Genomic DNA, 24035 nt, shown 5'->3' with positions numbered 1-24035 from the left:
TAAAATTACAGTTTTACTTCTGAAAAACTATACAGTTTAAATAACTTCCTTGGAATATCATTCGCATACACATTGGCTCATTGTCCACCTCAAACTAAAAAATTCCAATACAAAATATGGGCAATCAGAGGCACAACTTTGAGGAATTTGGAGACTGAGAAGCCATAATATGCCAGGGTTTTTTTGGCGGAAAATTTAGGCTGGGAAAAAACCTTCAAACGTGAAAAAAGCAAACATTACCTGATACAACAACAAGGGTAAGCTTTCGGGTGTATATTCTCTTTTTAGACAGCTATCTAGCTCCCTCTTCAGGACATCAGTCTGAATTACAAGAGGCTTTGCCTCTGCAACCTGAGAAAAATCAACAACAGTGTAAAATTATTCAGCGGCATTGAATATAGGTATTTTTATAGTATTGTGGGATCTTTTAAAATTGTAGAAAATGCTGTTTAGTAATCAGAACATTCTAATGACAATTTTGTTATTCAATAAAATAATTACTAAAAATCAGAAATAAGCTTCTCCAGTTGGAATAGGTTTAACAACAGGCAAAAGAGGTATAACTTTTGGACTGTCTATGTTGTGGTATTTTTTTTTATAGTGATGCATTTATTACTTACCTGTAAACATTTTTTCAGTGTCCACTCCCTTTCTCTTCTGAAATAATCAATGTCTTTTGGAAGAGGCACAGAACTATGAAACAGGATGAAATATTATTGTAGCGTAGACCAAAGCAGAATTAGCAATAAAACATATATGAAATGATTTAAAAGCTGCAAAATATATAGAATGAATCTAGCAATAATCACATGGAAACTCAAGCCTAACCCACCATACAGCCTAACCCACCAATATCCACAGACTGAAACTTTCAAGTCAATATTTATTCCCACCTACTCTTGTTAAGAGGGGATGCGGTGGCTCAGTGGCTAAGACGCTGAGCTTGTCAATCGAAAGGTTGGCAATTCAGCGGTTTGAATCCCTAGTGCCACATAATGGGGTGAGCTCCCATTACTTGTCCCAGCTTCTGCCAACCTAGCAGTTCAAAAGCACATAAAAAATGCAAGTAGAAAAATAGGGACCACCTTTGGTGGGAAGGCAACAGTGTTCCGTGCACCTTTGGCGTTTAATCATGCCGGCCATATGACCACTGAGATGTCTTCAGACAGTGTAGCTCTTCGGCTTTGAAATGGAGATGAGCACCGCCCCCTAGAGTCGGGAACAACTAGCACATATGTGTGAGGGGAACCTTTACCTTTATCTTGTTAAATATATTTTTATTTCCAACTATTGGAATTTTTCTGCTAAAATTAAAAGGCCAATTCAGCTTTGTCAGATCTCGTCATTCCCACTTAGTGGAGGGGCTTGGCATACAGATTAATTCATTTTATCAATCACAAGTAGAACAAATATTAGAATACTAATAGAACAAATATGTAGCAATTGATGTGGGGAAATTGACTATTTGAGAAAGTCAACAGCTGTACAACTGCATATTTTGAACAGAACATCATTTTCAGTAGAATGCAGTCAAAACCAGAGATGAGCAGGCTAAGGCCCTAATTTTAAACTGATGCCATAACATTCTCTAAAGGGGGGTCACACAGTAGCAAATACCTCCATGAATTGTGAGAATGAAATGAAAAAAGGTTGGCAAGGGATTACACTGTGGGGTAAATGTCCCAAAGGTGCTTTTTCAATAGGCAACTGGACTTTCTGGTATTTCTTTGAAGACGTTTCACTTCTCATCCAAGAAGCTTCTTCAGCTGATGAAAAGTGAAACGTTTTCAAAGAAAAACCAGGAAGTCCAGTTGCTTCTTGAAAAGCACCTTTAAGGCAACCATGACCTGAGAATCGCCACCTGCTCTGTGTTGGATGATCCTAAGCATTTTCTTGCTAATGTGTGAACTTAAGGATGTGGTATAACAGTTTGCAAACATGGTTATGCCTCCATTCTTTAGTATTGGTATAAAGTCAGTTGGTCGGGATGTCATTCTTCAGATTTGCTGGCATAATTTGCATAGAACCTTTACTGATTCTTCTTCTGTTGCTTCCCATATTCCTATAGCCATTCCATCAATTTGGTAAGCTTCAAATTTGCAAACAACCAGATGTGCTGATCTAATTTAACCTTCTATTGTAGAAGTTCTTCTAAATAGAGAATAACTAAGATAATATGCATACCTTAACTGAACTACAGTATACTCCTTCCATCTTTGTTTGATATTCTGTGAATCAATTTGTGCAGTAACTTTGCCCTGCTAGTAATCTCACTACCGTGTTTTATGCCGGGAATTTCTGGGTTATCTCTAAAGGCAACACCATAAACAAGTTGCAGTAATCTAATGAATTGGATTTCAGTGTGTGAGTCACTGATATCACAACAGTAATTCACTCCTCACATATTGTTTCATAAGTAGATAAACATAGGGTTGGACAGCCTAAAGAATATTGTTTGAAGGTTACATAAAGTGTGCTGGAATTATTAAAATCAAATATGCTGCAGAGAAATATACGATTGACTGGCATATATCATTGTTCAGCTGTTCTTTCTGAAATTAAGCCTATATTTATAATGTGATTTTTAAATTTGTTTCTACTTATATGGCCACCATAATAATTAAAAACAAATGTAAAAAAAACCCTTAAAGGTATTATTAAGTCATTGATGCTTTTTCTTCTTTCCTTCAAGGCTGGTCCCAGTTGATGTTGATGGGGAGGGGACAGGATTTCAGCCCTTCAAGGTAGTCCAGACAGAAAGGGCCAACTATGACTATTAACATTACCTTTTGTAAGGTTAGGGTAACAGAATCTTGAAAATCTGAAAATACATTTCTCTCCCTCTTTTCTTTACTGTCCAACAAGCCAAGGTGGGTCACTTCTGAGACATTTTCAAAGTTCCTATTCCTTCTGTGGGCTCAGCTACCTCTTATCTGACCATCACCTAAGTAGGCTGCAGCTCTTCCTCTTCCTCCTCTCTCTCAAGGACATTATGACAGATCATAACAGCTATCAAGAACAAGGATGGATGTATTGCCTCTATCCTGCTCTTATCTAGGTCATCTAAAAGCACAATAAATGCTTTATGGTCCCATTCCTAGGCCTGAATCCTGAATGAAAGGGATCCAAATAATCCATTTCCACCAGAGTTCTCTGGAGCTGCTGTTCACAACCACCTTTTCTATTACTTCCCCTAAAAAAAATGTCCAGCATCATTGGGTCTACTGATGGCTTAATGTAGACAGGTGACCAAGCTAACTGCCATGAGAATCCTGTTCACTTCATCAATAGGGTCAACCTCCTCCCAAATAACTGAGCAAGACTGAACCCAACATAGGACCTGTTACAAGGCTAAAGTCCAACCTAGAACAAACTGACTTTATTCCACAGATGCCCAATACATTCCTCACAATGATTTTACAGGAAGACCTTTGAACAACCTTGCCCAAGAATGGGAAGGAGCTGCATTGGAGCAAAGGTATGTGGCCCTTTACGAAACAGCTATGGTCCTAAATAAAAAATGATGTTTTTACCAATGTGGAGTTCCCTGTAAGATCCCATTTCCTTCAATTTCTGTCTTCAGTTCAGCCAGCTGCACAGCTAATTCTTTCTCTACCTGTTGGACTCTTTCAGTTGAAGAGATCTTATAAGTTTCATCCATTTGGTCTTGTAACATAAAGAGAAAGTGTAGATAAAATTATATTCAATTTTCAACAATACGGTTTCATAACAAAGCATTTTAGGAGTAAGTGTATAAATATAATGCACAGAAACCAAAATAAGGTATAATGTATGATGCATATTTGTTTCATTTCTGGTTTGAGGACAAAAGAACCAGCAGAAGTATAAGCTCTGCATATCTTCTAGCTGTAATTCAAGCTTCTTTTATGTCACCAATATAATAGGAAAGAGAAGATGATCTGCAAATTATTCTTTAGCCTTTTCCTGGTTCACTTATTGAAAGCATCTACACCCCAATACCCAGAAATTGGTTATTGGTTGATAGTGCTAACTACTAAAACATCACTTTAGTTTATTCTGACCAAGCTGAAAGCTAATTATTACCTCCATTAGTGTAAGATATTTATTCATTTATTTGTTAAATTTCTAGGCTGCATCCCTCCCAATAATTCAGGGCAACTTTACAAAATGAAAAACAAGACATAACAAACAACAATATCCATTAAAAGAGCACCTATTCAGAGATCAAATATACCCATCATACAGTGTTTACACAAACACGGATAAGGTATTTTCATGTTTTACTAACTGGGTCCACACATCATTATTATTGGTTTTACAACAGCTCACTGAATAAGGCATAATTTAGCAAGATTGTGCAAATTATAATCCATAAAATATGGTTTATAAATTACAATTTCACACATTATGGTAAGACCAAACCAAATGCAATCAATTATGATATATGAACTAGATTCTTGATCATTCTCAGTAAAGCCACATTTGGCCTCATTAATATTGGATCCACATCAGCAGACTTTATAGCATTATAAAGTGCGATAACATTATAGCACAAAAGAACTTTGAAAGAAAAGAAATATACTTATTCCTGGCCTAGTTAGCCAAACCATTAGCAACTTTGACAGGCCTACAAATTTCTTTTAGCAGTTATATATATGATAGTTTTAGATACTGAGACTGTTATATGTTGCCTATCTGGAATACATCAAGAGATTCCTTGCTGAGTATTACTACAGAATATTTCAGAAAGGTCAAAAACTGACTTAATATATCTGTTGCCTCCAATGTCAATTCCATGACAAATCCTGTCCTCTGCTTGTTCTTTCTGTGGTGGCAATATGCAATGATTTAATTTATATGTAAGCTTTCTTTCAAGAAACTCAAGGGTACAATACATCATTTTATTGCTTTCCATTCCCCCCCTGAAAATCAGATTGTGAGATAGCTAAAAAGATAGTGATTGGTGCAAAGCAGAGTAATAAGGTTAATGACTGAAAGGAATTTGAAACAAGTCACGTCCAACACGGTAATTAATGCAGAACACTGACTGCATTTTTCTAACACTGCTTCACATCTTTGGCTCATTCTGGTGGGTTCAGACAGAAGTCTTTTAAAATGTTTAATTTTTATTATTTTATCCTGACATTTGATATATAATTCAAAGACAGCGAAAACATACCTAATCACCAATATCAAAACAAATCTTTATTACGGTCATAGAACAGTATAATCATTTGTATCAAAGATTTTGATAATTACACAGAATTGTCCATTTCTCCTCTTTGAGCATGACTCTATAGTCTCAGTTCTTAATTAGTGTAGCTTTTATATAGGAACTGGCTCTCGGTGTGATTTGAGTAGCATAAAATATGATCAGAATAAATCATATGGGTTCTAGTTACATAAGCTGCAGCTGAACCCACACAGATAATTTCCTACTGACTTATGGAAAAGCATGTCCCTTTTTCCTGACTTGTTGCCCAAAGTGTAACAACATATCAAATTTGGGAAATGCAATGCAATTTCTTTAGAAAAAGCACTCCATCTAATTAATATATAAATTAAAACTGTGAGGGATTTAAAATGTCTTAAGCATGTCCCTTAAATCAGAGTGACTGTTTCTGCCAAGATATAGAAATGCCTTAACAAAATAATTCTCCCCCACCCCCAATTTCTTATGAAACTTTTTAGTATTTTCTTTAAGCATCAAGTCTATTGTATAACTGATGCTTACAGGATTTTCAAATGCCAGATCACAATTTCAAAAATAATCCATGATCAGTTGATGTCTCTCTCCCTGAAAAAGCCACAGGCATGACTGTGCTAGCCAATTTAGGTAATGAGATTAAGAATGATACCAGCAACCCATATATAAGATTTCAAAATAGACATAATTAATACTAGGAAGCATGCCTGTTCCCCTAAAAGCAAACAAAATTGAAATGACCATTATGATGATGGGAAGGGAGAGGACGGGAGGTAGAGAGAATAAAGAGAAAATATGTTAGAATTTCTTCTCCAATTATCTTAATTTTTTAAGGATTTAAATGATAATTCTAAAAACATAGCATTTAACCTCTTTCCAGAAAACCATTTTTAAAAAATCTTTCTTAAGAGCAAAACTGTGACTGTTCATTTTGATTACTGTAGTACTTTCTTTAGCAGAGCAAGACCTGGTTCTGTATATCAAGGTCTTTCATACGCAGTTATTTTAGCATATGCAGTTATTTTAGCATATGCAGTTATTTTAGCATAAATTAACAAGGAAATGCACTTTCTGGGACAAATAAAATTAAGTTGCTGTTACTTTTGCTCTCTGTCTTGGAACACATAGTTTAAGAGAATACGATACCTGGTCTCAATAGAAAGGTCACAACTTCACAAGCATAGAAGGTAAACAGCTCCTAGCAAAGCAAAGAGCTCAGTTGCGTTATTAGAAATAGTAGCAGCAAACATCTCCCACAGGTTTCTATAGCTAGTGTGATCAAAACTAAAGATGCAATCGAGACGTTTGTCAGAGTGCCTGGTTAGGCTTTGCGGTAACCGTAACAACATCTATACACAAAAGCTGAGGGCTGAAAAAATAACTTCCTGGGCTCCAGTTTCATAGATGGCATGTTGCTCTATTTTAATCAAAAAATGACCAAATAAATAAATGGGGTTCTTTTGCATAAGTGGGAGAAATTATTTTGCTGAGTTCTAGAGACGGTTAAAACCATGTGAAAGGTTAGTAGGCCTGAATGAGACTGTAGGTGCCCAAAACATAGACTTGTGTTTGGAAGTTAGATATCACAAAGCCCTTTTGAAATACTGATTTAAACAACTGCAAATCCACACCATCTTCATACGTTCATTTATTAAGAGCCGGTTTGCCATCAGGTGTTAAAAAAGTAAGAATTGAATATGATAACCATGAGATGCATTCAACTGGTTTCCTTCCCCTGACTATTCTGCTAAAGCACCCAATTTCTCCTCTCTGGAGTGATCGGAGGTGATGTGATCAATTCTTGGGGTGCTAAAAAAGGAGAATTCCGTGAACCCTGCAAACTGCTTGCACCAGATAAATTTGGTTTTTAGTATTTATATTTGGCAGTACCAGAGTTCTTTACTCTGACAAAGATTTCACATACAGTGATGGGGGTGCCTTAGTATGCCCATGTAACACTTCTGCTTTGTAAACTAGCAAAATATGATGGGTGCATAACAATATCAGTGAGAGGGACTTCCGGTGGCACCATAGGCGTTGAAGACGCTCCTTTGTGAGCGCCAGCCCCGTAATTGCGTAAAGCCACTAGAACAGCGCAAATCAGCTATCTAGCGGCTTGGAAACTTTCTCCCTGGGAAAAGGGGAGGAAGAGAGCAGACAGGTGTAGGTAGAGCTCCCCAAGAGCCCCAGGAACAATTCTGGGGCTCGAAGGGTGAGAGCTCCTTGGAAGCCCGACAGAGCTCCGGATGCGGGATGTTTCTGCTTTAAGCGTTGCACCCCTGCAAACAACGCATGGAATAAAACATTGGATTTGGAAGCAGGCTGAGCAAAGCCAGAAGAGATCAGATTTGCAAGTACTAAACTTTAACTCTAAATGTGTATTACTTCCTTCTGAGTTATTAAGGGAAGAAAGTGAAAGCAAGATGGCGATTGAGCTCTAATGGGGTGTGAAAGTGAAAGTTAAAAGGAAAGTTTCGTTTAGTGCTGGCAGCCCCTGTTTAAAACTAGAGATCTTTGCTTTGAAAGAAAGAAGGTTTAAAGGCTAAAAAGACTATAGTAGTTATTTTAAAAAATGATTGATATTATTTAAGGACTGGAAATTTTTGGACCTGGTGGATTTGTTGTTCTGGTTGCTGAATAAATTCAAATTGAAAACTAAAAATTGCCTCAAAACAAATAGACTGTTGCCTCTAAAAGCGCTGGGAGGTCACCAGCTCAAACTTCCAAATTGCAATCTCTCTCTGTTCCAATGGAATCACCAATATTAACACTTGAAATGTTGCAGGAAGCCCTTAAAACACAAGCCTCTGTTACAGAAAAAAAAATTACTTCGGTGTTTGAGGATAAAATTCGAGATGTCGCTGATGAGATGGCTGAAATTAAAGAGTTTATTCAAATTCGAAATCAGGAAATTAGAGAAGATATTGTCATGGCAGTTCAAGGTCTGGCAAGCCATATTGAATCATTAGATGAAAAAGTGGAAGAAATTAAGCAGTCTAATGTGAATTTGGAAAATAAAATGGGAGAGGTTCAGAATAAGATGGAAACAGCAGAGGCCGATGTAACAATGATACAATATAGAGACATGGAATTTGCTTTGAGAATAAGAGGTCTGAAGGAAAATAAGCAAGAGAATTTGAGAGAGATTTTTGCAGAAGCATTTGCACAGATAATGGGAGAACAAAAAGCAACTTTTGAATGGCAAATTGACAAAATTTATCGTGTCAATTCATGGGTCGCCAGACAGAAACATTTACCAAGAGACATTGTAGTCTATTTTACTACAAGGAGGATATGCAATGAAATTTTACAAGCCACTTTTAAAACCAAACTTCAAGTGCAGGGGCAAGAGGTTTTAATACTGAAAGAAATCCCCCCCAAAATGCTGAGAGCCAGAAGGGATTATGACTTTCTGGTGGAAGAACTGAGAGACCGTCAGATACAGTACAGATGGAAGGTTCCAGCTGGACTAGTGGTGAACTATTCAGGAGAAAGATATTGTCTTAATTCAGTGTGGAAGGCAAGAGATTTTTACACCAATGTACTAAAGGCTGGATGCCCACAGTCCCCAGAAGCTAGAAGGAAGACGGAAGCAGAGGGGGCAAGAAAGGGGGGGAAGGAAGAATCGTTGGTACAGGCTCAAAGGGGAGCTTTGATTATTCAAGATTTAATACAACTTTCGACTACTGCTCAAGCTTTGGAGGTATTCAAAAAAATAGAAGAACCTAAGGATCAAAGACAGACCCGAGCGGCAGCCAAGCGTCAAGAAGAATTAAGAGTGCAGCAACTCCAGATGACAACTCAAGAAATTACAAAAACAGAAGCAGTGGGAGGAGCAAGGCCAAAAAGCAAAATGCATGGAGATTTCCAGCAGATGCTCTGGAAGCTTTAGGGTGCCAAGAATGGCAACTAGATTTCTGACTTGGAATATTAATGGCCTAAATTCACCACAAAAGAGGAGAAAAATATTTCATTATCTGAAACAGTTTAAAAATGAAGTAATCTGTCTACAAGATACTCATATTAGAAGGAAAGATCAAAAATATTTAATAAATGCAAGGTTAGGTACACATTTTGTTGCATCTGCTCCAGAGAAAAAGAATGGTATAGTTATATACCTAAAAAAAGACTTAATTGCTAAACTAATTGAAGCAGATGATCAAGGAAGATTCATAGCAATTGAACTTTTAATAAAAGGGGAAAAAATACTTTTAATTGGAGTATATGCACTGAACCAACAACAGAAAAATTTTTACAAGCTTTTACATTCCAGAGTTACTACAATGGGATTATAAATTATGCATTTTATTGGGTGTTTGGAATGGAGTTTTGGACACTAAAAAAGATAAGAAGGGGCTCTTGCAAAATATCTCAACGCGTGCCAGATTGCCAAAATTGTTTTTTGAAATTATGGATGATATGGAGTTGAGAGATATCTGGCGAGAGGAACTCTGAAGAAAAAGATTTTACTTTTTTTTCTGATAGACATCAATCTTTTTCTAGGATTGATTTCATATTAATTACCAATGATCTCTTTTCTAGGGTGAAGAAGACGAAGATCTGTCCAAGAGTTTTAACGGATCGTAGTCCAGTTTGGATGGAATTAGAGTATGGAAAGGGATTTAAGAGGTCTTGGAGGTTAAATGAAAATCTGTTTAGATATGAGGAAAATGTAAAAGAATGTAAAAAATTTATGAAAGAATTTTTCATTATGAATATGCATAAGGGTACATCTATGGAAATGGTTTGGGACGCAAGTAAAGCATATATGAGAGGTATTTTGATATATTTGAATAATAAACATAGACATAAACAAGGGAAAAAAAGGAAGGACTTAGAAGAGGAAATTAAAAAAAAAAAGAACAAGCTTTGATATTGAACCCAGCAGTCAAGAAAATAAAAGAGGCAATTAACTTACTGCGAGGGCAATTTAATATGTTAATGGCAGATCAGGTTGCAACTAACTTGCAATAGGCTAAACATAATACTTTTTGCAATGCTAACAAACCAGGGAGATGGTTAGCATATCTGTTAAGGAAAAAACAAAAGTCACGGACTATAGAGAAAATAGAATATAAAGGTAAAGAGGTTTATCAGCAAAATATGATTAAAAAAGCATTTTTAGAATTTTATACGAGGTTGTATGCTAATGACAAAATTCAAAGTATAGATATAGATATTTACAGAAAGAGAATATTCCTATAATTACAAAACAGCAAAGGGAGGGTTTAAATCAACCGATAACTTCTGAGGAAATTATGTTTGCAATTAAGCAGTTGAAAGTGGGTAAAGCCCCTGGGACAGATGGTTTGACAGCCACTTATTATAAATACTTACAGTTAGAAATGGTGGAACCACTTAAGGAATTATTTACTAATATACAATCTGGAGGAGATGTACCCCCATCCTGGAGGACAGCTTTTATTTCTCTGATTCCAAAGGAGGATCAAGACCACACCCAGCCAAAAAATTATAGGCCTATATCACTTTTAAATACAGATTATAAGATTTTTGCTAAAATACTAGCAAATAGGTTAATGACAGTCATGCAACAAATGATTCATAATGATCAAACTGGTTTTATAAATGGTAGACAAATGAAGATGGTAGAAATAGATTCAGAAACGGAGCTAGTTAAGGACTGTATGATAAAATGGGCACAAAATATTGAAGAACCAATGATGGAAACATGGGAAAAAATATGAGTTAGAAATGTGAAGTTTACGCAAGCCCAAAACTTAAGAGAGAATTTTTATAAAATGTTTTATAGATGGCATCTAGATCCTAAAAAGCTAGCCTGTATGTATCCAAGTTTGCAACCTAAGTGTTGGAGATGCAAATGTGATGATACCATGTATTTTCATATATGGTGGACATGTAAAAAAATTAAGGCATTTTGGATAAAAATATGGTGGATTATCCAAAATATTCTCAAAAAGAAGATAAAATTTACTCCACAGTTCTTTCTGTTGGGTATAATTACAGATTGTACGGTTATAGAGACTAAACTGATTTTAAATTTAATAACAGCAGCCAGACTTTTGGTAGTGCAGTATTGGAAGGAGGAAGACGTACCTACTATTGAAGAATGGACATTAAAAGTAGTGAATTTAGCACAGATGGCAAAAATTTCAGGATACTTGAAGGACCATTCAAATGAAAAATATATATCGGAATGGAGAAGATGGATTGACTATATTCAAAACAAATATCGGACTAAAAAGTTTCAGATAGCTTATGAATGAAACAAAAAATAATATTTTTTCTTTTTGAATTATGTTTTGTTAGTTGAAAGGGGAATTAAAGAGCAAGAGGGCGTTTGGAGTCTATAGAAAGTTAGCATATTTTAGTTTATGTTTGTTAAATGTTATACCCTGTATTTGCTCTGAGAAGTCCGGGGTGAGGGGGGATGAGGGATGGGGGGTGGGTGGAGGAGGGATGGGGGGGTGGAGGAGGGATGGGGGGGAGGAGGGATGGGAAAAATTGTTGTAATACTTGATAAAACCTTTTAATAAAAAAAAATACCAGTGAGACAAGCAAGCATAGAGATTTAACTAGACCTGAACTGTGTATTTTTTAAGTTTTTTAAAATGTTTTTTAAGACTTTGAAGTTTATTGGTTTACTGAAAAACAGTCTATAAATATTTTATAGAAATAAAACAATAAACCACCAGGTATTTTATAATTCAATCCAGATGCAAAGTAATACTTTTTCTTCAAAGTCTCTCATGAAAGAAAGTATGGAAAGGCAAACAATAATTTGACCACACAGTGATAGGTCCTTTAATTAAAAATAGTATACAAGCTTCGTTAAAATAATTTTTAAATGCCAGTACAGAAAACAGGGAATTTATTTACCTCACATCTTATTCTCAGAATTAGTGGGTACACTATTAAGGCAAACCAAACTTATAAAATCAAATATCAGCAGGTAGCGATGTATGAAATCAGACGTGGAAGCTATGATTCCCACACAATATCATCTTTCTTCAATACTGATTGAAGCTTCTGAGCACTTTTTAATAGCCGAAGAGAATTTGTGGTTTTATTTGTGGAACAAATACTTGGAGAAATTACAGTCTCTTTGCTTCCTTTTAATTCATTAGGCCTTGATGTTGAATATGCCGGCTCTTTCTTCAGTTTCTGAGCTCTTTGCTTTAGTTTAGAAACCTAAATAAAAGAAAAATTGCACACTAATTCTGATATGCAAAGATAGGCTCACTTTGCTTCAAAGCTAGTAATCTCTTTTTAGCACCTGCTCAAATACATTTAGGTATGATACAGGAAGAAAAAGCATTATCAAATGTTTTTTTTATTATACTTTTGGAATATGGATATAATTTTTGGTTTTAAGTGCAAGGATTAAAATGGGTAATAAGATTTTTTTAGAGCTGTATTTGAATAAATAACGTAATACACAACAATTGGTTTAACGTTTCTTAGTGGCATGATAGTGCATATTATTCAGCAAAGCAATGATGTACGTCAACGTTTTGTGTAGATGTATATTTTTAGTCCTTCCAGGCACATTCATAATTGTTTCAACTGTATGAAATGTCATACAATTTATTCTCAATTTGTTTTTCCATTCCCCGAGCATCACAGTTCTAAGCATTGGCTGTCTAACAAGGCACATTCTAACTAGTCACATCTCCTGATTTCAGAATTGTTCTCTTACATGATCCTGGTGCTTTTTCAGTTTTGAAATCTGTTCTCCTTTAATTTCCATCTGCTTCACGAGACAATCCAATTCACGTTCTAGGTCTTCCCGAATGTCCTGGTTTTGGCTTTCCTCTATCTGCTTTGATAGTTCTTGATGTTCACTGTTGAAGACAAATTCTATCAGTTGCTTAAACACAATTTAGCATTTTTCTACTCTACATCTACATTTTGTTTGTTCATCCTTGTAGGTTTCTTTATTACTTGTACATCAAGAGTCATAAAATACTAAGATCTAAATAATGAGGCTGTTAAGCAAATTACTGCAGTTGTTAAATGAATCACGGTCGTTAAGCCAAGTCTGGCTTCTTCCATTGACTTTGCTTGACAGAAATCAGCTGGGAAAGTTGCATATGGCAAACACATGACCCTGGGACACTGCAGTCATTATAAATACATGCCAGTTGCCAAGCACATTAATTTTGATCATGTGACCATGGGGATGCTGTAATAGTTGTAAGCGAGAGGATCGGTTGCACATCATTTTTTTTCAGTGCCGTTGTAACTTTGAACAGTCACTAAACAGATGGTTGTAAGTCCAGGACTACCAGAATGAGGATATGACTTGAGCCGAGTAGCTCCAAATTTCAAGTTTTGTACAGGTTAATTGGGCATGAGAAATAAATGCCGCCAATAAGTTTGCCGCATGAAACTCCAGATGGTACTGGAGAAGCAGCAGAATTAAAGAGATGGAATAGTCGCAGCTGAGACTAGACAGATGTTATTTGGGCATGCAATTGGGCACCCTACTAGGAAAGTGTTTCTTATAAGAAGCTTGTAAATCACATACATTTCTAGTAGAGTACATCATAAATAGCATACGGGTTATTTTACCTAAGTAAGGTATATCATAAATAACAGCAGTTGACAAAAATCAACCAACCACAATAATTAACACAGCCAAAGTGTGAGTATCTGATCTCCAGGGGAATGATATTCCAAAGGGAAGGCATCCTGACAGAGAAGGCTCTGTTTCTGGAATTTATGAGATGACACTCCTGAGTGGACAGGACCCAGAGCAAGCTTCTCCTGCTGAATCTAACAGAATGGGTAGATATAATTGGAGAGACATGGTCCCACATTTAACCCCACCCCAAGAGCTTTAGAGCTAATTACAAGCACCTTAAAACTGAAGCTCAAAACAGACAGGTAGTCCTCGAGTTACAACCACAATTGAGCCCAAAATGAATGTTGCTAAGTGAAATATTAAGTGAGTTTGTCCCATTTTATGACTTTTTTTTTGCCACGGTTGTGAAGTGAATCTTTGCATTTGTTAAGTTAGCAACACGGTTGTTCAGTGAATCTGGATTCCCCTTTGACTTTGCTTGTCAGAAGGTCACAAAAGGTGATCACGTCAGCAATGGTCATAACTACGAGTCAGTTGCCAAGCATGAAGTTTGATCATCTGACCACGGGGATGCTGCAATGGTCATAAGTGTGAAAAATGGTCATAACTCACTTTTTTCAGTGTTGTTGTAACTTTGAACAATCATAAAATGAACTGTTGTAAGATGAGGACTACCTGTATTAGCAACCAATGCAGTTCATGGAGTGTCATATGTGCCAAAAACTGCCAACTCCTATAGCTGGGGCATTAACCCAAGAACCCATAACTGCCTATTGTGCTGCTAAGAATTTCAGGATACTTTGTTGCTTTTAGTAAGGTGCCTCTAAAGTTCAATCCAGCTCCCATTAATGTTGTGGATGTGACAAAAATAGCATCTGGGTTGTTGTTTTTTTTAATATTTGAATAGGATCAACCTATATCACCACCTGCTTTCAAAAGGCAATTTGCCATTTTCCACATCTGCCTATATATGGGATGGGACAGGTGGAGAAGGAAGATCTGGTGCTTTTTACGTTGTCCCAGTATCTGGTAGGTGACAAGAGATTAAAAAGTGTATGTTGTTAAAATATCCACTGACACCGCAGAGATTGTATGGAAAACTATACACAAATACTTACAAACTCATTTGTCCCAACTCATCTTGCATACCCAGGAGGAGGTCAGAAAGCGTTTCAGTAGCACAGGAAGTCGTGGAATAAGACACTGGTTTGCAAATACCAGTCCATCTTGAAGTCCTCTTTTCAGTGCCTTGTGGACATTGTGAAGTCATACAAGGGCTGTTTCGGTGTTTCATCATATGCAGGACAGTTTGTACATTTGCGACAACAGAGTGACTTGAGCTGGCAGACTTGTGGGAGAAGCAGCAAAGTATAACGTTTTGTTAAGCAAATAATAATTTGACTAAATTCTCATTTACAAAGACACAATGCTTACCTTGCCAGCAACAAAAGGCAACATTCCACCCTGAAAGCTTGGTTGTGTTCTCTTCAAACTAGAATTATTCTGAAAATTAAAACCTGGATTTATTATTCATTTGAAAAAAAAAAAGAAGTGAGGTTCTAAACTTTAATTGAAGAAGGGAGAGAAATGTTTCAAGACTCGAAACTTGTTTGAGACTCGACAAAATATGAAAGGTTATAGCTTTCTCTTTAGAACATTTAAGTTTCATGATATCAATATTCAAAGTATTTCTTATACACTGAATTACGGAAACATTTTAATCCTTTTTTGTGTGATCTTTGCCAGTCCTTCCCTTTTTTATTAGCCTTCTTGCATCACTTATCAAACATTTTCTGAATGTTTTCATAAACCTCAGAATAAGGGATGATGGGTATTCCATAAGGAAAGAAGAAATCACATGCACAAATGGAAAACTGGGTGCAACTTAGGAAGTCAGGTGGGCTCAGACTTAATTATACAATACTATTTACTAAAATAAATGGGATTTAAATTAGTCATAATTTTAAATAACTACTCCAACCTGCCTGAATCCAATTGATTTCAATGGACCATTCTTAAATAGATTTCAGAAATATATTTTAAAATTGATCCAATCTGGTTTTTTTTAGTTTAAGAAAAAGATGGTCAAAAAGCATACCAAATAACATTGATTATTTTGAAAGTTAGAAAAACCAAAATATGTCTAATGGAAATGCTGTCTTGGGATAATCCCCAGAAAAGATTGGTATCCAGTTGGAAGGCTTGATTAATAGCCTAATACTTTTGAGGAAAAGCAGAATTCAGGTGAATTTATTTGAAAACTACAATAGGAGTAGGATCTATTAATCACAGAAATGACTGGGCACATTTTACATTTCTTTGCTGAGATTAAACATGCATTTTAAGAGGCACTCCTAGAAAACCTGCCTTGGACAAAATACATGGAAGGTTATCAATTGCCTAACTTCGCAATATTATTAACAATATGGTTGAAAATTAACATTTTACCTTTATGACTTTCTTTTTTCTGCTTTTCTTCTTCACCTCCTTTTCGGGTGAAAGTGAGGACAAGAGAATTCTATTCATCTCAAGACCTGTCTGGAGCTGTAGTAAACATTATTAACAGCCAACAGTCAGATAAAAAAATAAGATGAAAAATATGAGTACATGACTGATATGACCTTATATCACATGACCTTATATCACATTATGACAGGAATGTCATAATGTGATATAAGGGCTCCCTGGAAAGATACCTTTAAAAATTTGCTTTGCATGATCTGTCATAGAAGTTACAGTAAATTAACAATGGCTTACTGCCAAATGCATTAAAAAACTAGACTTTTACACTTTTAGACTTTTAGCCAGGAACTCTTAACAGCTATTTCATGCCTAAATTTATTTAAAAATAAATAATCTGCTTAGCATAGAACTATTATTTTTGTCACAGTATCAAGTATTGTTTGACAGGCCCTCCCCCTCCTTTCTTTTTGCAATCAATGCCAATTGAGAAACCTAATGGGCTGCATTCTTTAAGCCACAAAACTAAATGGTGACCTTTATAGGCCCAACTAACACAGTGTATTTTGAAGCTTCCCAAGAATCCTAACCACATCCTTTGAACTTTTAGACAAAATCTGTAGCAAGCAGTCTTAATTAGCAGAGATTCATATCCAGTTGTCTTATTAGAGAAATGACATGTAATGACTGCGCTATTTAAAGACAAGAATGCATTTATGAGACTAATATTCAGGCTAAGATCTCCAGCTACAATAACATGTAAATCATGTTATAAAATATTGTTAAAACATGCAATATTGCTGACAGTGAAATTAACACATCGGGTCAACTGAAGAGCCAGTTTGGTCTAGAGGTGAAGGCACCAAACCAGAAACCAGGACACTGAGTTCTAGTCCAGCCTTAGGTATAAAAGCAAGCTCGATGATTTTGGACCAACCACTCTCTCAGCCCAACTCATCTACAGGTTTGTTGTTGGGGGTAATATAGGAGGATAGAGGAATACTAGATATGTTCCCCACCAGAGGAGTTAATTTTTTTTTAAAAAAAACATAAATCCCAGCAGCTAGACTGGCACAAGGCCTCGTTATGAGTAACAGTTGTTACTCCCCTTCTGTAGTAAGCCCAGAAAAAGTATTTTGAAACAGCAGAGTTTCTAAATATAGCAATATTCTTCAACAAAAGCTGATTAACGGTTTTTAATCCACAGGTTCTTTTGTTTTTATTCACCAGGGCAATATCGATATTGATTTTCCTTACCTGTGCAGCTTTATCTTGTATTAGCTTGCGCTGATGCTGTTCTTCCAGAAGCTTCTGTTCCAAATGTTTGATCTTTTCCTGAAAAAAATAAAAATATAATAGATAAGGAACTTGTAGGCTGCAAGCAGTTCACCCATTTATAGCCTCTCGAGTCCCCAAAAGGGTAAATTAAAACTAAAGTAAATGGTGCCCTGGGTTTTATCTTACAAACAAGCTGAAAAAATGTTTTTAGTTAATTTTCCCAAGCCAAATTGCTGGTGATAGATAAGAGGCTGGAGAGGAATAAGGAGGCTGAAAAGCACTATCATCTTCTTATGGCCACTTTGAAAATGGCCTCATTAGATAGAGAGAACCAAAGACATGCTCTAGGTCTGTTTGGATGATACCGTAATATTTTCTTACTTCTGCAGTTTTCTGAGTGCTAATAAGAGTCCAACACTGTTTTTCTAGAACTTCAAGTTTTTCAAGTTTTGCACAGAGTTCCATCTGATTTTGGTCATCTTCCTTCTGAAGATGTGTCTGTAAAATATGCACAAAATATGCAACTGATAGCAAACCATATTTAAACAAATATTTTAAGGTGAACCAATAGCCCTACAAACAACAGCAGATATAGGTGTGATCGAACAAGCACAATAGGTATGGACAGGAAGCTTAGACATGTAACACTGTTTGTACAGACAAATGTTGCCCATGGAAGGTTGCCCACAACAAGATTTCTGGGTATAATTGGCGGTTGAATGGCAAGTTGACAAAGAATGAACGTATTTGTGACTTGTGTTTCAAGGGCATGGTAGTCAAATGAAATGCCTACCCTAACAACAATTTACAATATGGGTAGGAACATACATAAATGGAAATCTCTGTGTTATCTACAATCTAGATCCACTGCTAATAGCTCATACCTACTAATTACTCCTAATAAATAACATCTAGCTGTAACAAAGTATCTCTGGATCACAATCCAAAATGCCAACTTCCACTACATTTCTTTCAGCAAACATCCAATCAATCCTCATTTATCTGTAGGCAAGGTATGTGTGCATTTCTTCAGCATCAGAATCATTCTTGATGCATGCAGTTAAGAATTAAGCAATACATTTCCTTGAAAAGAATAATTTATTTTAAAGCGTCTTTAAAATATGTTCAAAAAGCCTATAATGCTGAAAATGTGATAAAGCTGAAAAGTCTAATATTAAGAAATCTGGGTAGAAAGCCTAGGTGAGCATTTTTCATTTTTATTTCTAGGTATCCATCTGTTCAAGGGAGAAAAAAGTAATACTTCTCATCTGTGAGCTTGTCAAGAGCTCAGTTTGTTTAATCAGCAGGTGGTTTATTAGAAAAAGCTCAAGAATCTTCAAGAAATACCAGCAACAGCAGGTCCATGATTCATGTGCTACTGATCTGAATATGCAAGATTACGAAGAAACCCACATCAAGAAAACTAACATAAAACACCACATGGAGAAACAAATGTTAAGAATGATTTGTTTAATTTGTGTACCTGCTGCTCCAGAACCAGTTTTTTTTCCAGCTCTGCTTTGAGCACCATTTTTCTCATGTAATCAAGTTGCTTTTCCAGCAAAGAGCAGCGTGATTGTGCTGCCCTTAATGGCACACTCACATCTGAAAGGAGGGGAAAAACAGGGGAAAGAAGTTTAATTGTAATACTTTGTTTCATTAGAGATTAAAAAAACAAATTTGACAGACAGAGATAAACAGAGTATGTATATTTGTTACATACTTCCTACAATTTCTTAAAAGAACATGTTATCTTAATAAGATACCTTTAACCATATTATAACCTTACTTATATATTAAGATGGAATGCAAAAAAGAACACAATACTATGATTGGTCTGTCAGATTAAGGTAGAACAGATGTAGTCTGGAACAGCTACTACCAATACTATTGAGACGTTACCTTTCTTTTCTTCCATCAGCTCCTGGTGAACTATGTTCTTTTTATTTGATTCCTGCTGCAAGGCTCTTCTGTATTGTGCAGCTTCTCTGGACAAGCAGTTCAGGTCATTTTCAGCCTGTATCCTTTCTATCTCAAGACGATGGATCTTTTCTTGAAGAGTTTTTAGGGCTGCCACTAGAGCTGGTAAACAGGTTGACTAAACTTTAATTTTTCAGTTTTGATCATTAAAAGAAAAAGTATGCATTATTACATACCACAATGGAACAGTGTGATATTACACTTCTAGTATCTAAGCAGATATTAAAAATGCTGGCTTATTTTCTTGTAGATGTTTTGTTACCAGGCTACATAACATCATCAGAGTAAGAGAGAGTAGAGTTTGCTAGCTAATTATGCATAATAGCTTGCCCTGCAGTCTTGATAGGAGTGTGGTTTCCTCCCTGATGGTTCCTTGATTGGTTATTACTTCCTCCCTGGTTGTTTATCTGAGGCAAGGCTATAACGAGACTTAGACAGCATCAAGAATCCAAAGTCCAACCCTGATTTACAGGATTAACATGGTGGTGATTAGCAGACCAAATAAATGTAATATGTTCAATATCTTAGACATCATCTGACATACACACAAAACCAATAATTATGAAAGAAAGGAAATGACTAAGCATTTTAATGGTCCAGGAGATTTTGGAAGCATTTCTTGCATTTTGGATTTCATAAACACAGCAAGATCATTAACTAACTAGATTTAGGTATTGCCTACCGCTCAAACAACTCTGGGCAGCTCACAATTTAAAATAAAGCAACAATATTTTGAAGAAAATACAATATGAAATATACAAGATCAGCATCTGTCACAACAGATGCTGATCTATACTATATATACAGGAACGTATCTAGAAAAAGGAATCTCATCTACCCTACCTCAAGGCCTGGCCAGAAGAACAGCCACATTTTCAAGTCCTTTCAGAATACCATCAGGATGGGAGCTATGCAAATCTTTGGGGATCTCATTCTACAAAGCAGGTGCCCTCACAGAGAAGGCATACTTCTTAAGTCACTGTTTAATCAAGGAGACCCAGAGTGCATCAACCCTGCCAGCTATTAATAGATGGACAGAAATAATGGGAAGGTAGGCAATGTGTCAAATAGCTTTAATTGCACCAGCAAAGATATTGGCAACCAGAGCAGCTCACAAAGCAGTGGCAGGACATGGGCATACTGAGACATGGGGTAACTAGAGTCAGTGAGTAACTGTTTGAAAGGTCTGTGCAAACAGGAGGTAAGAGTCCAGGACAATTCCTAGATTGCACACCAATCTTGAATGGGGAAATGCAGCCCCATCTAAGATTAAAGATGAGAAATATAGGATCTGCAGGCCTTGATAGCCACACAAAGTCCTGGTAGGATTAATTCAGAATCAGTTTCTCTCCATCCAGATCTGCCCAGTCTCAGGACCTTGACGGTATACCTTGGCTGGGTCAGGGTCAAGAGATTTTTTTTCAGTGCTGCTATAACTTCAAACAGTTGCTAAATGAATGGTTGTAAGTCAAGGAGTATCTGTACCATGTTCTGAAAGACATTAAACATGGGCCAAGAAGACAAACTGACCATGCTTCGCATTAATAGTATGTCATACTATACTGCTTTGTACTTTACCTTGGTTGTTTGGTGGGAAGTTGATAACACTTTTTGGCCTGAGATCAGCAAAAGCAGATTTTAATCTTTCTGGAGGCTGAAGAAAACTTCCAATATAGCTATGTTTTGATTCACTATCCACAGACTGCAGAAAAATACATACAGTAGCATTTATAATTCCTCATAAGCATTTATTCAGCCATTTCCTTTTAAAAACTTAGATCAGGAATACACAGAATTTCCATTAGTTTGAGAATTACATAGAGCTTTAACTGAATGTCACATTTAAAAAAGGATTCCAAATTCTTATTAGGGTTATTGACACTTAAGGGATGAAACAGTGTTCTAAAACCCCTGCAAAGATTCATGCACCAGAATTGTCTTAAAATTTGCTCAAATGTGTAAAAATGACTAAATAAAAAAAGGTTCTGGGGAGCTCTGGGGTCACAAGAGTAATGAAAATTGTTTGAATGCAAACCTGATATAGCACACTTATGATCAAATCATAGTATCTAATTTAGACTAACAAAAGACCTGTAATTCTATTGGAGAAATTATAGATCAGGGAGCCTAAGAATAACTAGCTTATACAGATTAAATTTATTTCAGATATATAAACTGCTTTAGGAGAAACTCCATGAGCCTTATATCTAATAAAATATGTAGGATAAAAGAGTCAATGATCTCACTAAATACAATTTTCTTATAATAATGGAACACTGTGCCCAGGATGGTTGCAAAATAGTAAAGGCAAGCTATTGAGTATTTTTATCAATTACTGACAATTCTCCCCTATCCTATCTTTTACAGACAATAGTATAGCACCTATTTATTTCCCAACTAATTTTCTAATCTTGTAGTACTTTTGGCAAATTCTGCTGGTGCCCAATGAGATTGCATAATCAGCAAATAAATTGTTGAAAGGCCTCATTCAGACCCCACTAAATTGTTTGGATCTATTCACTGATACAAAAGAGCAGATACTGCTTATGACTGGAATTAATTTGGAGTCTCTTTACCGATCATCAATGGTTTCATTATTAGTCAGAGCTTTCTGCCACCAAAAAATTACTTTGTCACCTTGGACTAAAGCACAAGTGTCAGGAAATCTATTCTCTTCCCCTAAAACCAGTAAAATTAGTCGCAAGTAAATTGCAGAAAAACAGAATCTATGAATATATGCATAGATTTCGAATGTAGATGTTGAGGGATTCATACTTAATTATTGGATAATTACAGCATAAATATAACTCCCCTGGCATTGTATTATGTGACTGAAATGAAGCACATTTCAAGTACAGTAATCCAAAATACATTTGATGTAGAATGCCTTCTAGTAATATTTTGACTACTCAAAATAATTTTCTGGGTTCAATAGTTGGAATCATAAGGACTTTTTTCCATCAGGTTTCACTTAGCAGATCTCAGAATTCTACTTTTGAAAAGTGCCTCAAATCCGTATCAAAATTCAAATACTGTGTTCCTCAACATTTTCCTTTTTAGGTTTTTATCTTTTGTCATTTGAATCAAACGTGGAAGGATACCACATTCAAGGATCATTTTAGATTTTCACCAATTTTCTTTAAAACAATAGAATCCGACTGACAAATTCAACATAAAAGAAGGATCATTTCACTTTATATAAAAAAGGCTGAGGCCTTTTCTATTCTTAAATTATCACTTTAAAACGGATGGATTGTTAAAATTGCATTACTCACCTCCATCGTATAGGATCTAGGACAGCATTCAACTAAAACAAAAGAAAAAAAACGGTTAGTTGTTCCATCTTCCAGCTGGAATAATTTATCTCTAATATTTAAATTCCTTTATTTGTGTCGAATTAAAACACATATTATTTTCATCACACACACACACAAATTTAATACACTACCCCTTCTCCTTCCTTGAGGAAGCCACAAGTGGGCTGCCTGTGAACTTAAAACAGGGGTCTCCAACCTTGGCAACTTTAAGCCTGGTGGACTTCAACTTCCAGAATTCCCCAGCCAACTTTCCCCAGCTTTGCTGGCTGGGGAATTCTGGGAGTTGAAGTCCACCAGGCTTAAAGTTGCCAAGGTTGGAGACCCCTGGCTTAATAGGACCACCGACTGACCCGGCCATTTCTGCGGGAAACGAAAACCAAAAAAGCGGAATAGGAGAGCTTTTCCCATTAAGAGCTGCCCAGAAGCCCGTAAAGGAAGCCAATACACAATTATAGTACCTTCCCTTCTAATTGAGGCCATATAGTCGGTCCCCTCCAACCGATTAGGCCAGTCCTCCTCCTCCCCCCTCACACACACACAAAAAAAAAAAGACCCGAAGAAGAAAGTTCGAGCAGAAGTTCAGCAGAAGCGATCCCCCTCTTCACGTCGGGTCCAAAGTGGCGGCCGACTTTCCTTCGGCTCCTACCTCGGAACTCGATATCCTGCAACCATAGAAAACAACCTGTTTACTAGAGCGCCCTCACCAGGGGGCCGTTTTTTTAAATAGACCGCCTCCCCTCCCGCTCAAACGTACCTCCGCCTCCGCACAGAGACCCGGATGAGGCCCGCCTCCGCCCAGACTCTTCTGCCCGCTGTTAACTGCGCCAATCAGAGAAGGTCTGTGCGCTCGAGGCGGCTGATAGGGGTTTGCTGCTATTCTCCTGTTTAATCAAAGCGCCTGCTGGTTGTTGGCTCGGGCGGGAGGGTTGCGGACAGCTCCGGCTTGATCCCCAGGCGAGGGTCTTGCATAAGAAAAATGTGATCAAAGTGTCTTCGCTTCCCCACGGAATGTAATTAATTCAGTGTTTTGCTATGCAGAGGTGGACTTTTTCTGCATTACACTCCCCCCCCACCCCCCCAAGGAACAGCGCTTGTTAAATGTCTAGAACAGAGGTCTTCAAACTTGACAGCTTTAAGACTTGTGGACTTCAATTCCCAGAATTCTCCAGCCAACTATGCTGGCTGGAGAATTCTGGGAGTTGAAGTCCACAAGTCTTAAAGCTGTCAAGTTTGAGGACCCTGGTCT

The 24035-nt window shown here is 36.6% G+C and overlaps 2 protein-coding genes across 3 annotated transcripts in view; both read right to left on the bottom strand.

The window, feature by feature from the left end:
- Positions 1 to 6503, bottom strand: part of LOC117660839 (uncharacterized) — an 89119-nt gene extending 82616 nt beyond the window's left edge. Inside the window, exons 1-4 of the mRNA XM_034409135.3 lie at positions 6335 to 6503; positions 3534 to 3666; positions 621 to 693; positions 241 to 351 (exon numbers count right to left, since the gene is read on the bottom strand). Coding sequence (XP_034265026.2) covers positions 241 to 351; positions 621 to 693; positions 3534 to 3661 — 312 coding nt within the window. The 5' untranslated portion in view covers positions 3662 to 3666; positions 6335 to 6503. The remainder of the gene's footprint in view (positions 1 to 240; positions 352 to 620; positions 694 to 3533; positions 3667 to 6334) is intronic.
- A 5444-nt stretch (positions 6504 to 11947) lies between these two features.
- CEP57L1 (centrosomal protein 57 like 1) lies at positions 11948 to 23541 on the bottom strand. 2 transcript variants are annotated; one of them, XM_034409133.3, is made up of 12 exons: positions 23436 to 23541; positions 22748 to 22779; positions 21051 to 21174; positions 19395 to 19574; positions 18976 to 19097; positions 17874 to 17990; positions 17472 to 17549; positions 16203 to 16298; positions 15189 to 15257; positions 14873 to 15102; positions 12867 to 13011; positions 11948 to 12358 (listed from the first exon to the last, which is right to left on the bottom strand). In XM_034409133.3, exons 2-12 carry the CDS (start codon positions 22751 to 22753, stop codon positions 12149 to 12151), a joined length of 1377 nt encoding a protein of 458 aa, XP_034265024.1. In that variant the 5' UTR covers positions 22754 to 22779; positions 23436 to 23541; the 3' UTR covers positions 11948 to 12148. The 2 variants fall into 2 exon arrangements, with proteins under 2 accessions (XP_034265024.1, XP_034265023.1); XM_034409132.3 differs by having other exon boundaries at positions 23248 to 23516.
- Between the last annotated feature and the right edge of the window lie 494 nt (positions 23542 to 24035).

The sequence above is a fragment of the Pantherophis guttatus genome, chromosome 1 (genome assembly GCF_059756535.1).
Source record: "Pantherophis guttatus breed Tessera chromosome 1, ASM5975653v1, whole genome shotgun sequence".
In the NCBI taxonomy this organism is placed as follows: Eukaryota; Metazoa; Chordata; class Lepidosauria; order Squamata; family Colubridae; genus Pantherophis; species Pantherophis guttatus.
Note: the sequence above shows the minus strand (reverse complement) of the source record. Positions and strands in the feature narration are given on the sequence as shown.

Excerpts from the sequence above, each read along its gene's own strand:
- CEP57L1 (XM_034409132.3), bottom strand. The coding sequence starts at position 23,269 with ATGGCCTCAATTAGAAGGGAAG. Across the intron at positions 17,991-18,975 it reads AACTGGTTCTGGAGCAGCAG|ACACATCTTCAGAAGGAAGA; the intron begins GTACACAAATTA and ends CATATTTTACAG. Across the intron at positions 15,258-16,202 it reads GAAAAAAGAAAGTCATAAAG|AATAATTCTAGTTTGAAGAG; the intron begins GTAAAATGTTAA and ends TTTAATTTTCAG.